Source organism: Coregonus lavaretus (genome assembly GCF_964263955.1).
Source record: "Coregonus lavaretus genome assembly, chromosome: 13".
Classification (NCBI taxonomy): Eukaryota; Metazoa; Chordata; class Actinopteri; order Salmoniformes; family Salmonidae; genus Coregonus; species Coregonus lavaretus.
The window spans coordinates 29,260,911-29,276,387 of NC_140000.1; the positions used below are offsets into that span (position 1 = coordinate 29,260,911).

General features: G+C 40.9%; 2 protein-coding genes across 2 annotated transcripts; one reads left to right on the top strand and one right to left on the bottom strand.

Moving 5' to 3' along the window:
• Positions 1-915: 915 nt before the first annotated feature.
• On the bottom strand, positions 916-9,988 carry LOC311140380 (cytochrome P450 4B1-like). The gene is made up of 12 exons (XM_084175411.1): positions 9,678-9,988; positions 9,390-9,534; positions 9,225-9,269; positions 8,469-8,596; positions 6,746-6,882; positions 6,185-6,339; positions 5,708-5,814; positions 5,103-5,293; positions 4,029-4,162; positions 2,852-2,916; positions 2,276-2,358; positions 916-1,661 (listed from the first exon to the last, which is right to left on the bottom strand). The coding sequence occupies exons 1-12, from the start codon at positions 9,858-9,860 to the stop codon at positions 1,484-1,486; spliced, it is 1,551 nt and encodes a 516-aa protein (XP_084031537.1). The 5' UTR covers positions 9,861-9,988; the 3' UTR covers positions 916-1,483.
• Positions 9,989-13,171: 3,183 nt separating this feature from the next.
• LOC311139657 (mediator of RNA polymerase II transcription subunit 18) lies at positions 13,172-15,160 on the top strand. The gene is made up of 3 exons (XM_084174573.1): positions 13,172-13,446; positions 13,737-13,833; positions 14,207-15,160. The coding sequence occupies exons 2-3, from the start codon at positions 13,761-13,763 to the stop codon at positions 14,758-14,760; spliced, it is 627 nt and encodes a 208-aa protein (XP_084030699.1). The 5' UTR covers positions 13,172-13,446; positions 13,737-13,760; the 3' UTR covers positions 14,761-15,160.
• Positions 15,161-15,477: the final 317 nt, after the last annotated feature.

The following is a 15,477-nucleotide window of genomic DNA, read 5'->3' on the forward strand; positions in this document are numbered from 1 at the left end:
TCACATAGCAAACTCCCTGTAGTATTAAAGCACTGGTTTTGTGGATGGGCGTGGACATTTGAATCATTTTGCTTGTCCACTGCTTTCTCAGAGGGTTTCCGACCATCTATTTTTCTGTATTTTTGTTAAGTTTGTTCCCCAAATCACCACAACAAGGAAATAATATATTCACATCACCATATGGTAGGATTTACCATACAAAATGATAAGCATTGTAAAAGGGATAGTTTACTCAAATTACAAAATGACACATTGGTTTCCTTACCCTGTAAGCAGTCTATGGACAAGGTATGACATCAATTCATGCTTTGGTTGAGTTTCCCTGGCACAGTATTAGCATTTGTGGCACAAATCCCATTCAAGTCATGGGACTGATATTAGTATTCCTTGTGCATCATGTCCAAGTCGTCCAAAAGTATCTCAAATTGATTGTGAAGCTCAAGCTCACTTATAGATGATTTAAACATGATGTGTGAAACATGCTAATATCGGTCCCATGACTTGAATGGGATAGCGTGTGGAAACAGTGCCAGGGAAACTAATCCAGAGCATGGATTGCTGTCATACCTTGTCCATAGACTGCTTACAGGGTAAGGAAACAAATATTTAATTTTGTAATCTGGGTGAACTATCCCTTTAAGTGCTATGTAGAGTCAAGTGGCAGCAAGGGAAGAAGTGTTTTAAGTTACGTGGGGTAGCGTGCTGGAAACACCATACAAAATACAAACTGTTGCTAGGTAAACCATATAGGCTTGGATATGTTATGGGTAACAAATATGCCAACAAAGAGAAATCATGTTATAAGGCCTCTTATTATTCTTACAGGTACAGAGGTACACTCTCAACCGACCTGTCTTGAAAATACACTGATTTGAGAGAACGCAAATGAATGGATTACACCAACAATTTCCTGAGTGATTTGCAAGCCACGTTTATTTGAAACACTGAGAATAACATAAAAAATTCAATCCTATGTCTATTCCTTTTCAAAATGTCACATCACTGACAAGGGACATTGACTTACCATAGGCTATATGTCAAAAGGACAAACTAACAACATTTAGGAAGTTAGTTACTGGCAAAATATTAGTAACATAATGTATTTTACAAATTAGTGTTAAATTCATCTTTGTATAAGACATTCTATAAAATTCCCTTTACATGGATATTTAAATTAAAATTCTGAATACAGCTTTGAGATAAGTTAATATTTGAAAAATATTCCTTAAATCTAACATTAGTCCCCTGTAGCTCAGTTGGTAGAGCATGGCGCTTGCAATGCCAGGGTTGTGGGTTCATTTCCCACGGGGGGCCAGTATGAAAATGTATGCACTCACTAACTGTAAGTCACTCTGGATAAGAGCGTCTGCTAAAATGTAAATTTCCCATTTCCTGGCGTATTAGCATGTTAAAAACACATTTATATGAACAATCCATAAACAGTAGCCTATGTCTGATAATAAAATTGCAACTATAACATTCCTTATGGTTCAAGATCGACAGGTTTGATTTTCAGATGGATCCCATTGAGTGAGCGGAGCACTAGTCTTGGAATCATTTTTGGTTTCTTCATTGGGTCCTCGGTCAGCTGATATCGCCTCAGTGTCTGTGCCACCACCACCTTCATCTCATTCATGGCAAAGTTCTGCCCAATGCAGTTTCTATAGAGGGAGAAGAGGACATGGACGAATAATGAATAAATTAAGTGTTATTTGTACATATCACCAATGCCAGTCCTGCACAGTAGGCTATACATTTGAAAGCATTTAGTTGTAGAACTACTATACATTCACCCTGTGTAATAAATAAGTTATGCAGTTAGATGATTAAAGGTTTATAGCTCTTTTACATAATAAAACATTACCATATCATCAGACAGACAACCTACAGCTCTTTGAAGTGAGTTCAGCCTGTGCCTTTTCTACAGACCTATTATAACTACTGTTGTGTCAGAGGGGGATGGGATCTAGCCTGATCCCAGATCTGTTTGTGCTATTTTGCCAACTCCTACTGTCATTGTCATGCCAAACAAGACAGTGCAAACAGATCTGGGACCATGCTAGGTCCAACCCCCCTCTGACACAACAATGGGAGTTATTATAGTTAGGTTGGATCTAGGTCACAGGCATCAAGGGCTCCAAAATCCAGTCAGGTAAATGAATAGCTCTATGCTTCCATCCTAGTCCCAGACTAGTAATGTGAGAACCAAACCCTGCTGCCAATGCTGCTCTCTTAAATAGTGTCTGAGTTACATGATGCTGGTGTGGTAACGAACCTCGGGCCGGCAGAGAAGGGGACAAAGGCATGGGGTGATCTTTTTGCAGAGTTCTCAGGCAGAAATCGGAGTGGGTCGAATGCCTACGAGAATACAAAACAGAAGAGAGACAAATAGTAAATAGAAACAGTGGAAAAGACTGTATATAGGTAGACAGCTGGTCCCAAATCTGTTTGTGTTGTCTTGTTCATTGTCACTGCAAACATGACCATATGAGTTGGTAAGACAGCACAAACAAACCCGGCTGGTGAGACAAACTGCCACCAGGCTTGTATAAAGGGTCCTTGAAACTGGTTTCAGTTCCCTATTGTGTATACCCTGAATCATATAGCGATAGAATAGTCAAAATCAGACCCATGGGCTTACTGCTAGGTCACAAGGATTTCATTACAAACTAAGTCAGCAACAGCCTCTTGTTGTTTCCTCCAGACCTTGTCCTCTGTGATCACAAACACATGATTTTATGACGAATGTTCAGCTGTTCAAGCTAGCATTTCTTCTACTACTAATCATGAATTATATTAACCCAGTGAAATGTTCATGAGAAAATGGTGTTTATAAAGATGGTGTGCTTACGTTAGGGTTCTCCCAAACGGTTGCGTTCCTATGAATGCCAAAAATGCTGGTTCCAACAAGACAACCTAGAGGGAGAAAATAGATCAATTATATTTCCACAGTGTTACACAGTGTTAGTGCTTGACATCTGTTTTTTCCCTATGGACAGTGCTAATATTGTCCATGCTGCAAAAGGATCCATCTGTTGAGGCAGAAAGAGACACTATCTGGACAGACTTTTGTTTGTTTTTGGCAGTAATAAACACGATGAGAAGAACATGGTGAGAATGCTCCAACAGCACCAATTCATTTGATATAAATAATACTAGTGGCCAGTTTCCAGGACACAGATTAAGCCTAGTCCTGGACTAAAAAGCACTTTAAATGGAGGACCTCCAATGAACATTTTACTTTACCTAGGCTTAATGTGTGTCCAAGAAACTGGCACTAGAAAATATGTCATTGTTTATGAAAAAGATGAATAAACACACTGATTGATTATAAGAAGTTCCAGTTAGTCTCGACATACTAGCTAGTTGATGACATGATCACAATGCAATAAGGAGAACTGGCTCTGGAGACAAACAAACATGAGTTAATATTTAATTTGGTATAGCCGGTGACTGAGGCAAAGGTTACGGAGGACTCCATTGCAACCCGTTACGCCCTCATCTTAAGGCACAGAGATGCCATTGTGCCTTTAAAAATATTAATAAAAAAGTCCCCCGCATGGCCTGGAGTGGTTGGTGTAGTGGTTAGTTTAATTTTAATTAATTAATGTTTATTTTAATTAATTAATTGTTTTATTCTAATTTAATTTAATTTTAATCATTTAGCAGACGCTCTTATCCAGAGCAACTTACAGTTAGTGCATTCATCTTAAGATAGCTAGGTGGGACAACCACATCACAGGCACAGAAAGTTTAAAAAAAATCCTCAATAATGTAGCTATCAGTACAGTCCGAGATAGGGGGGGGGGGGGGTGGGGGGGGGGGGGGTGTCAAGTAAAGTGTTACCCAATAAATAAGTCATTAAACAACAGTGTGAACCACAGTGCAGGGATGCTGGCTAACTCTGCCTATCTGTTGCATTAGTTCCACTGCCTACAGCAAATATACCTATCAGTGTCGGGTTTGAGTCTGACCCACTACCCCTTCAGTACATCACAACGCAACATTTTTTAAATGTATACCTTTACCTTCAGGCACAGTCCTCCCATCGAAGAACGTCATGGGTTTGGTTATCTTCCTGGACATCCCGGGTACGGGAGGGTAGAGGCGGAGGGATTCCTTTATACACATGGTTGTGTACGGTATTTGACTGAGATCTTCCCTAAAGAATACAGAACATTTTCTTTATATCAATTCTCTTTTAGTAAACACGTTGCAATGTATTGTGTGGCTCCAATCTAAGAGCAAATACAGGCTGATTTCCCCTCATTTACTCTAACTATATCTAAAATAAAGGAACGGCTTTGTTAACTAGTTCCAAACATGGAGCCTATTGGTGGTTGTGTAACCCTTAGCTGCAATCAATGACCAAAAGCGCCCTCTTTGGCCTCATGGGTGGAATGCTATTAATACTTTTTTTTTTATGACGAAAATCTGGTGTTTCTATGTCAAACTATTTTGTTATATTTCAGTCTTCTGTGACATATATAAAGTGTAATATTGAGATGTAAACTCAAAATTGAAAACATTTCAATTCTGTATATGACATGGTACAGGTGTCTTATTTTCCTTAAACCCATAACCATGTGTGTGAGGTGTATACTTTTGTTTCAAAGTAGATTTGTTTAAGACTACCAATAATCATTCTGGGTGACCCTGATTTAGCCCACTGCAGTAAAAGGTTAAATGATCCCCAAAGTAACAAAATAGTAATTTACATATAACTATTATTACCATGTAATAGCTGAATACCAGGTAAACTGCGGACCGTAAAACAACCAAATAAAAACTTGAAACTTAAATGCATATCTAACATACACCCCACAGCATGATCGCTGAACAATACATTTGGACAGTGCAGCCTTCCACTCCATGTCACTCTCCTCCAGCCAAATGAATGCATATCTAAAATACAACATGTTCGGGACAGTAAATCAGGGCTCGTATTAATAAAGCATCTTAGAGTAGGAGTGCTGATCTAGGATCAGTTTTGCCTTTTAAATCCTCATGAATAAGAAGGGGAGGAGGAGGGGGCTGATCCTAGATCAGCATTCCTACTCTGAGGCGCTTTATATATATGGGCCCTGGACAGTAGAACCTACCATTCCATGGTGTTCCTCCCCTCCAGGGCGCTGATGACCTCGTCCCTGCAGATCTGCTGGTGCTCCGGGTTGCAGGCCAGGCTGTACAGGGTCCAGGAGATCCCACTGGCAGTAGTGTCGTGGCCCTCGAACATGAAGGTGTCCACCTCCGCTCGGATAGCCTCATCCGACAGCCCCTGCTGGTCCTCGTCCTGGATTGAAAACCATAAGGAACAATCATATCCTTGCATGTTGTTCCTTGTTTGGCTTCATTTTATGGAAAAGGTATAACTTACACACCTATAGTGTTACTAGCCTGGTCCCACATCTGTTTGTGCTCCTGCCAACTCCATTGCTCATTGTCAAGCCAAGCCATGTGTTTGGCATAACAATGACTGACAAGGAGTTGGATAGCACAAACAAACTGGCACTCAGGCTATAGTGTTACCAGTTGCATGGAGAGAGAATATACTGAATAGAAAATAAATTATACGAGTTTCTTTTCGATTTGGCTTCATTCAATGACATACTATATCATCGCCAATGTAGCCATTTTAACTAATGACCTGGTTAGATGATTGCATAAATGGCATAATAGTGGATAATAGTGTGGAGGTGTGACGTACTCGCGCGCAGAGCAGTATATCCAGAAAGTCCAGGTTTCTCTTAGCCTGTATCCTGCCCAGTTCCTTTTCGTCCTTCAAGGCTTCTTTTCGCTTTCGTATGATTTCCTCTACAAACAGAGGTCATCAATCAAATGTTCAATCAAATGTATTTATAAAGCTCTTTTTACATCAGCAGAAGCACGGTGGCTAGGAAAAACTCCCTAGAAACACATCATGGGAGAGCATCTGACATAGCAGCAGCAGCATAGGTCATTCTCATGACATGGTTATAACATGGTTAATCCTATAGCTGTACATGAATACAATATGTATAATCAATGGGAAATGCATACATGCATACTCCACAAGGCGAATGCATACATGCTGCTTTTTCAGGGTATATTTGCTTTGTCAAATTCATACATGTAAATGTTTTCAGAGCTGATTGATAATAAGGGGATTAAGATAATAATGTCAACCTTCATTCACAGAACGCACCTGTATGACTGTGTGCAACATTGCATGCTTTCCTGTATTTGTACCCATGTGGGCTAAGTTGGAAAATCCACTCGCTGTGGTAGGGAAAGGTCCGGAAGCGGACATTCACCAGATCACTGAGCTCGTACACAGCCTTGATGTACGAGTTGGTTCCACTGACACGAGAGAAAAACAACAGAAAAGTATAAGTTACTCTCAATCATTGCTTATTCGCAGGGCCCTGAGTTTTTCCTGATCATGTCATCTGGCCCGGAAACCTCTGGGCCCATATTCACAAAGAGTCTCTGAGTAGGAGTGCTGATCTAGGATCAGGTTCCCTCTATATATAATCATATTAATTGGGATCTAAAAGGAAAATCTGATCCAATATCAGCAGTCGTACTCTGAAACTCTTTGTGAATACGGGCCCTGGGCCCTATTTAAAGGACAAGAAAGAAAAGCGGTAGTATTGGGTTGGGGCTTACAATTTATATATCATTTACACTGACAAGACAGGATATTCAACATGGGCAGATGTAAATAACAGATGATGCAGTGGTTAAAAACCTTTAACTGACTGACCTCTCTCCCCCTCGCACTGTCTGGCAGTTAGTGTTGGAGCTGAAGGCACACTTCATAATGCTGTCCAGTGTCATGAGGCTCACATGCTCAAATAACTCAAATGACTCGTCGGATTTTGAGTGAGTCTCCCATTTGTCCTGGAACAGAAAGAGGACAGACATAGTCAATTTGCACAAGATGGACAGTGACATACTCATAGTACATTACTCCCTTATTAAATTACCCATTTAACTTGTTCATGCAGAATTTCCCTCCAAATACAGTTGGCAGAATACAGTGAGGAAAAATAGTATTTAGTCAGCCACCAATTGTGCAAGTTCTCCCACTTAAAAAGATGAGAGAGGCCTGTAATTTTCATCATAGGTACACGTCAACTATGACAGACAAAAAATGGAGAGAAAAAAATCCAGAAAATCACATTGTAGTATTTTTTATGAATTTATTTGCATATTATGGTGGAAAATAAGTATTTGGTCACCTACAAACAAGCAAGATTTCTGGCTCTTACAGACCTGTAACTTCTTCTTTAAGAGGCTCCTCTGTCCTCCACTCGTTACCTGTATTAATGGCACCTGTTTGAACTTGTTATCAGTATAAAAGACACCTGTCCACAACCTCTGGGGCTCCACACAAGATCTCACCCCGTGGGGTCAAAATGATCACAAGAACGGTGAGCAAAAATCCCAGAACCACACAGGGGGACCTAGTAAATGACCTGCAGAGAGCTGGGACCAAAGTAACAAAGCCTACCATCAGTAACACACTACGCCGCCAGGGACTCAAATCCTGCAGTGCCAGACGTGTCCCCCTGCTTAAGCCAGTACATGTCCAGGCCCGTCTGAAGTTTGCTAGAGTGCATTTGGATGATCCAGAAGAGGATTGGGAGAATGTCATATGGTCAGATGAAACCAAAATAGAACTTTTTGGTAAAAACTCAACTCGTCGTGTTTGGAGGACAAAGAATGCTGAGTTGCATCCAAAGAACACCATACCTACTGTGAAGCATGGGGGTGGAAACATCATGCTTTGGGGCTGTTTTTCTGCAAAGGGACCAGGACGACTGATCCGTGTAAAGGAAAGAATGAATGGGGCCATGTATCGTGAGATTTTGAGTGAAAACCTCCTTCCATCAGCAAGGGCATTGAAGATGAAACGTGGCTGGGTGCATGACAATGATCCCAAACACACCGCCCGGGCAACGAAGGAGTGGCTTCGTAAGAAGCATTTCAAGGTCCTGGAGTGGCCTAGCCAGTCTCCAGATCTCAACCCCATAGAAAACCTTTGGAGGGAGTTGAAAGTCTGTGTTGCCCAGCGACAGCCCCAAAACATCACTGCTCTAGAGGAGATCTGCATGGAGGAATGGGCCAAAATACCAGCAACAGTGTGTGAAAACCTTGTGAAGACTTACAGAAAACCAAATACTTATTTTCCACCATAATTTGCAAATAAATTCATAAAAAATCCTACAATGTGATTTTCTGGATTTTTTTTCTCTCATTTTGTCTGTCATAGTTGACGTGTACCTATGATGAAAATGACAGGCCTCTCTCATCTTTTTAAGTGGGAGAACTTGCACAATTGGTGGCTGACTAAATACTTTTTTCCCCCACTGTATGTAACGTTAACTCTTATGCAATTAGCTTTTTTGTATCCAGAAATTCCCCCCAAATAGGCTATGGTTATCAACCTATACAGTAATTCTGGTAGAGCTAACAAAACGCACCAGCATAGTTTTGGCAGAATCAGCCATCAGTTTTACATAGGGCTTTAAAACATCGTAATGGAAGCCAGGGGTCAGGAGTCTTCTGTGGCGGAACCATTTCTGACCTTTAGACACCAGTAAACCATCCCCTAGAGAGAGAAAGAGACAGAGAGCACATCCTGAGAAACATATATGTTGTAGGTTCATGCAAAAGAATATAACTAAAGAATATACATTATAACCATAACTGTATAATTGCCTAAGTGGCATGGGTCATAACTCCTGAGTGGCGCAGTGGTCTAAGGCACTGCATCGCAGTGCTAACTGTGCCACTAGAGATCCTGGTTCGAATCCAGGCTCTGTCGCAGCCGGCCGCGACCGGGAGACTCATGGGCGGCGCACAATTGGCCCAGCGTCGTCCAGGGTAGGGGAGGGAATGGCCGGCAGGGATGTAGCTCAGTTGATAGAGCATGGCGTTTTCAACACTAGGGTTGTGGGTTCGATTCCCACGGGGGGCCGGTATAAAAAAAATAAAAAATAAAAATATGTATTCACTAACTGTAAGTCGCTCTGGATAAGAGCGTCTGCTAAATGACTAAAATGTAAATGTAAATGTATAATGTTATTGAAAACCGGAACTGCACCCATCATATCCAAAAGGATGAATATTAGAAAATGTATATTCTTAAAATATCTGCAGTTAAGTATATATAATCTAATATTGTTGGTTCAATATTTGTAGCATATGTGATTATGGCAAAGACAATGCAACCTTACCTATCCATGGAATAAGAAATCTATATGAAAGGTCATCTTTGGGCTCTATTAAGAAAGAGTGAAACAGGTATTATATCACATGTAGTGAGATTCCATAGATAGACATTAAATAGATGCAACTAGTTTAAATAATGATATGAGTCTTGTCGTTTCAAAGAGACCAACCTGTTGATGCCAGGATGGTTTTGACATAATCTGGGTGGTGAATATTGAGGAAGGAAACAAATGGACCAAACCACATTGGAAATGCAAGGGGGTACGATTCTCCCCATTGGACAACCTTATCCAAATCGGTCCCATCTTGTTTAAACTGCAAGACAACAGAGAAAACATGCAATTATATTATAAAGCAGCAAATGCACGAGTATAACGCCGAAACTTGCCTCTGAAGCTGATGCTACAATGTTGCAGTCACTCAATGTGCACGTTCAAGAAATTCTTATTTTAACCTACCTCTTGGACATGCCCGAAAAGCCAGTGTTTTGGTGGTCCTGGGAATTTCTCGAGCGCCCGAATCCATTCATTCCTTTTGACAATAAGTTTTGAGATTTTAAGAATAACATAGACCAAGCTAAATATTGCAACCAAGTGATGAATGCGATAGGAATCCAGCGTCAACGTTTCAAATAACTCCATTGCAATGGACGTCTAACTGCCGAGGCTACCATTGACAACTTTTACAACAAAAGGTTAAGGTCTGGTGAGTGACATAACTGCGAGAACCAGAAGAGAGTACGGTGGGTGGTTTGAGGTCATTTGTGGAGAAATTGTGAGGGGCGGAGTCCCGCCTACAAGAGCAGACACAGCACTGCCTACCAATTCTTTACCTTGATGTATCTAATTAATGTTTATTCTTAAATCCTTGATATCTTCAAATATTCAGCTCTGCAAATATCCGAATCATGTTTTTCCCCCTGACAGTCATTATGACTGATTATAGCTCTATATTATCAGGAGAACACACAACCTTGGGGAACCCCAAGAGGAGGACACTGCTGGACAAAATACAACCAAATGTTGGTCATTGGCCATCAACCTCTACTATAATATAACTATAGATGATATACTGTAGTCAGGTAGCACATGTTGACTTCCTGTTAACCCTTTGATTGGCTATCCCTCTCTGAATAACAACATAATGGCAAAGATCTAGGCCGAAACATACTGTATCTAACAGCAATTGCAACGCAAGGGAACCAACATTTCCAATGGAGGCTGATAAGCCTAGTGACTAATGACATGCTCTCAATTAACACATCAGCTTTCACCTTTGGTGTTAACGCCTTGCAAGAAGCTGCATGCAAACCCGCTGATGGAAAATGGAGCTACAGACCACATTAGTCAAGGACCCCATTTTGTGTCACTGACACCTACACCACAGTCTATTCCATTGGTTCAGAGGAAACATCTGTGTGGGAGGTGTTGATAAATGTTTATGTAAAGCATTATTTCTTATTTCTGTTTCATACTGAGTCAACTGTTAGATTTGTGATTGGTAACTTCTGCTTAATTTCCTACAGCTTTAAATTACAAACATTAAGTGGCAGTTTCGGCTTAGGCCTGTAGCCTACACATTTTAGAGCGGATTACTTGTGGCTGTTTTAAATACAATGCTAAAGTAGGGACTAATCTCTGCCTCAACAGTGTTTATTGTAATCATGATCACTACCTCTGCCATAATTATTGTATTTATGGTTTGGGCCTCATTTCCAACATCAGGTAAGTGTCTGTAATTTACAAAAACATTAATATCGCTCAATAATTAGCTGAGTGAAACTACCTGGGGGTTAAAATTCTCACATATGTATTGGCCTTTATTGAAAATTCATAAGGCTATACAGTGTTTAACCTTATTGTACACTGTTATACAGTCAAACAATTAGTATACAGATGTACCACAGAAACGTACAAAGATATGTTTTCGATTACTCATTGATTGGATTACATTTCAATATTCAAACTTCTCTCTGGACGTTGAAAACCTGCTAATCAGTTTAATCAAATAGGACATGCATTGTGTGATTTGTTTAGGCTATTGATGAAGGTGAATTAACATTATGTTGTTATTGTTTTCTATAGGTATAAGAGAAATTGATTACTATTTCAATCATCAATCCATAATTTATTCATCCATTCCTTACATATTAACCTTTTATAAACACTTTATAAACAATACTTTCATGTAATGCTATTGTACTTTCTTATTGTTTTTATCAATCTGTTGTAGAATCTTCAAGTCCTGTTCGCATACCACTTGGGAGAAAATTGTTGATACCCTGCATGAGTAATGAAAATCATCCAGACTCTTTTAGCTGGTTTTACAGTACAAACAATGCTGGTCAGCGTCGCACCCAGATTTTTCATGAGGATAAAAGTGGCCTACATATGCTTTCCCAAGATTTATGGCATAGAAAGAGTGTTTTAAGGAATCGTTCACTGGTAATCAGCCCTTTTACAGAGAAGGATCAAGGAATATACTCATGTGAATTGTATACAAATGACAAGACGACATATGGATTGTCCACTTCAGTGGTTCTTGAAAAAGGTTAGTCAGCCTATTATAATTGGAGATAATTTGCAAGTAGATTGATCGTCTACACTAAATTAGTTTACAGCTCACCCTAACCATCTATCTCTTTATTTAGAATCTCACATGCCAGTAATAACGACTGTGGCAGGCAGTGGTTTTATGCATGAAGTAACTAAGAATGTGAATACCAGCACATATTACGCACTTGACTCCGCTCTGAACAACACCACCAACAAAAGCATAGGTGAGACCCAAAACTGTTGAGTAGTTCTCACTGACTTTCCACATGTTCTCTAACATCAACAGGATTGTGAGATACTTCACTACCAGCGTTTTCTGTAGTAACACTACACAACACTGTTGCCTCTTTTACAGACAATGGGCCTACTCCTCCAGATAACCAAGAAACTCAATGTTTGGCATCAACAGTAGCTGGAGTCTCTGCAGCTGTGTGCCTTTTCCTTGTTGCACTGGCACTGTTTATATTACGCCATTTCAAATGGAGAATACTAGCAGGTTGGAGAAATATTCCGTATTGTTATCTTTGAAGATGGGGAGATCACAAGATTAATACAATTGTTTGGAGATGTTATGCAGTTTGAGGCCCTATCTGTTTTAATGGGAATACTTTTTAAAATAATGTATGTCTGTTTGTTCAAATGTTTAAGCTTCTGCCAATCAACTTCTCTTTGGTGGCCAGGGGACCAGCTTTGTAAGTTATCTTATCTAGCCTACAGTACTACTATTATTCTTGTTAAAACGATGATAATGATGATGATGATGATGATTCGTTGCACAGCAGTATAGTATTATGTACATAAATCTATGCATCTCCTTTCAACAGGAGGAAGAAACTACACTTGTTTATTCATCCTTGGTTATCAGGAGACACCAACAGAGAGATGACATCAGAAATGACAATGAGTGTGTGTATAGTCATATCAGGGTCTAGGAACTAAGAATGACACTGATGAGAGGAGTAATAGCCTAAATAAAAAAAATCCATTTTGCTCAGGCACACATAATGCCAAAAAGGCCTACTGTTGTTGTTGGGAATTATTTGTAGGCTTTGAATTGGTTGGTTTTATATTCTATGTCAAAAAGTAATATAATCACATTATGGCATAACCTTTTGTTTGTATTTCAAATTGGTATTGCACTGTGTCAAGCACTTCTGTACTTTTAACCTTTAAATCACTGTTAAAAGAAAAGGAAGAAAGCCTGGTTTTTATCTCAAAAAGCATAAAGCCTGTGTATTTAGATGTCTATACATGTCATTTGTGACATACTTGTAAACAAGTTGCTGAAATGTGACATTTTGAACTCAAAATCGATCCACTGAGTTACTTTCAGAACACTCTACAACGTTTCCGTTCTTGAATGCCCCATGCTCCAAACCGTTGCGCAATGCGCATGCGCGGATCGGGGGGAAAAGCTAGATAGCTAGCGAGCTATTCCTCCCCCATCCTACGGGCTCAACTCTAGCCATTCTCTCACTGCTGATAAGTGGCATGTGTGTAGCTGTTGTTTTTGAAAGTTGAAAACGTTTATTTGTAGCTGCCTCGCAACCTAGCTTCAATTTAACCTTATTTCGCTATGATTACAAGTTAGCGTGAGTTGCTTGCTGCAGTGCCAGTGGCAGTTTGGGAAGGAAGAAGCAGATACGCGGCAGTCCAAGCCGCCATACATAAGGTAAATTTTAGTGCATTTTGCATTATTTCTCAGTAACCTTTTCTTATCGGTGAGTTGTTGCCCTTTTTCTGTAGCTTATTTGGCTAACTGGCTAGCTAGCTATTTGTTTGAATGAAATCAGCTAACGTCACTGTCTGTTTAAACTAGATCTAACTAGCCTGTTAGCTTAGCCAGTCAGGAAAATTGGGTAGGTTAGAGATGCATTCATGAAGAAATTCTGTTTATAGTCATAACGTTAGTCTATGTAACACGAATTGATTGAGGTATTTTAATTTTTCCCATTGCTCTAGCTACCTGTCTCACACTGACGAGTGATGGAGGCCCCACCAGTCTCAGTGCTGCCCATCACGGGGGGCACAATCAACATGATGGAGTACCTGCTGCAAGGTGAGTCTGCCTCGGTCGAGATGCTAGCGTCTCCAGTAGGGCAGGCGTACCAATTTGGTATTCTGTATTTGGGTGTTTGATGTGTGGTTGGGTATCTTGTAGGGGTCTTGAAAATATATCCTGATCATATTCAATGTAAGTATGTTCAGCTGAAGACCCTATACCAGCCCCTGTGCTGTGGCTTGGTCAAGTCAGTATCAGTTAGTTGCGATATAGTAATTGAAAAGTGCTGTCTATTTTCATGGAGGCCTTTTACATTTTTGAATTGGCATTTCAATTCACTGTAAAAAGTCAAAATGGCAAGTTACCCTGATTTCAAGCTACGCTTGTAAATGTAATATTGCTGACACCGTTCTGTCATGTCGCCACTCAGGCAGCGTCTTGGACCAGGCCCTCGAAAGCCTATTGCACCGCCTCCGGGGCCTTTGTGACAACATGGAACCTGAGACGTTCGCCGACCATGAGCTGGTCTACCTCCTGAAGGGCCAGCAGGGCAACCCGTTCCTGCTGCGTGCCCGCCGCTCCCTCTCCCACCCCACGGTGCCCTGGCACCTGCGCTACCTGGGCCAGCCGGAGGTGGGCGACAAGTCCCGCCACGCGCTGGTTCGCAACTGTGTGGATGTGGCCGCCTCGCACAGCCTGCCCGACTTCCTCAATGAGATGGGCTTCCGCATGGACCACGAGTTCGTAGCCAAGGGCCACATTTTCCGCAGAGGCGTGCTCAAAGTGGTGGTGAGTAAATTGTCACGCATCCTGGTCCCCGGGAATACAGAGAACACTGAGCCGCTGTCACTCTCCTACCTGGTGGAGCTCAGTGTGTTGGCCCCCGCAGGCCAGGATACCATGTCGGAGGACATGCGCAGCTTCGCTGAGCAGCTCAAGCCCCTGGTTCACCTGGAGAAGATTGACCCCAAGAGACACATGTAAGAAGGGGTGTGTTATGATGAGCCTCTATTGGCTGTCATGGACAAAGTGGAGTTTTTATTAAAACATTTTTTTTTACATATTTACTTATTTTTGTATGATTCCTGTAAGAAAGCGCTTTCCCACAGTCCTTTGTCTCTGTGAATGAACTCTAGATCTCACAATCTTGATGCGTATCTCGTACATTTGGAGAAGGACCATCTGTCATTAGGATGTTAGTGGTGTTTGAAAAGGACTTCACAGGAAGATTATGACACATTGATGATGTGACAAATGAGGCTTTGAATGAGTCAATAAATAACAATGTTTCTATTCACAGTGCTGAACTCTTAGAACATTGGTTTCGTATGATGCTGATGTTTCAATAAATGCTCAGAGCTATAGTGTTTATTAAACATGATTTTTCTCAACTCAAATGTGTCCTCTTGGTTTTCAGCACTCAACAGGTGCGCGTGCAGCAGGACACAACATTGTGGAGTGTTCAGACAGGCCAGTTTGTTCTAATCTACATATTCACAACATATTCTGACATGTAGAATAATGATGAATCATTACATTTAAGTCACTTAGCAGACGCTCTTATCCAGAGCGACTTACAGGAGCAATTGGGTATGCCTTGCTTAAGGACACATCGACAGATTTTCCACTGGCACGGGGAATCAAACCAGTGACCTTTCGGTTACTGGCACAACGCCCATACCTGCCGCCCTGTCATTCCAG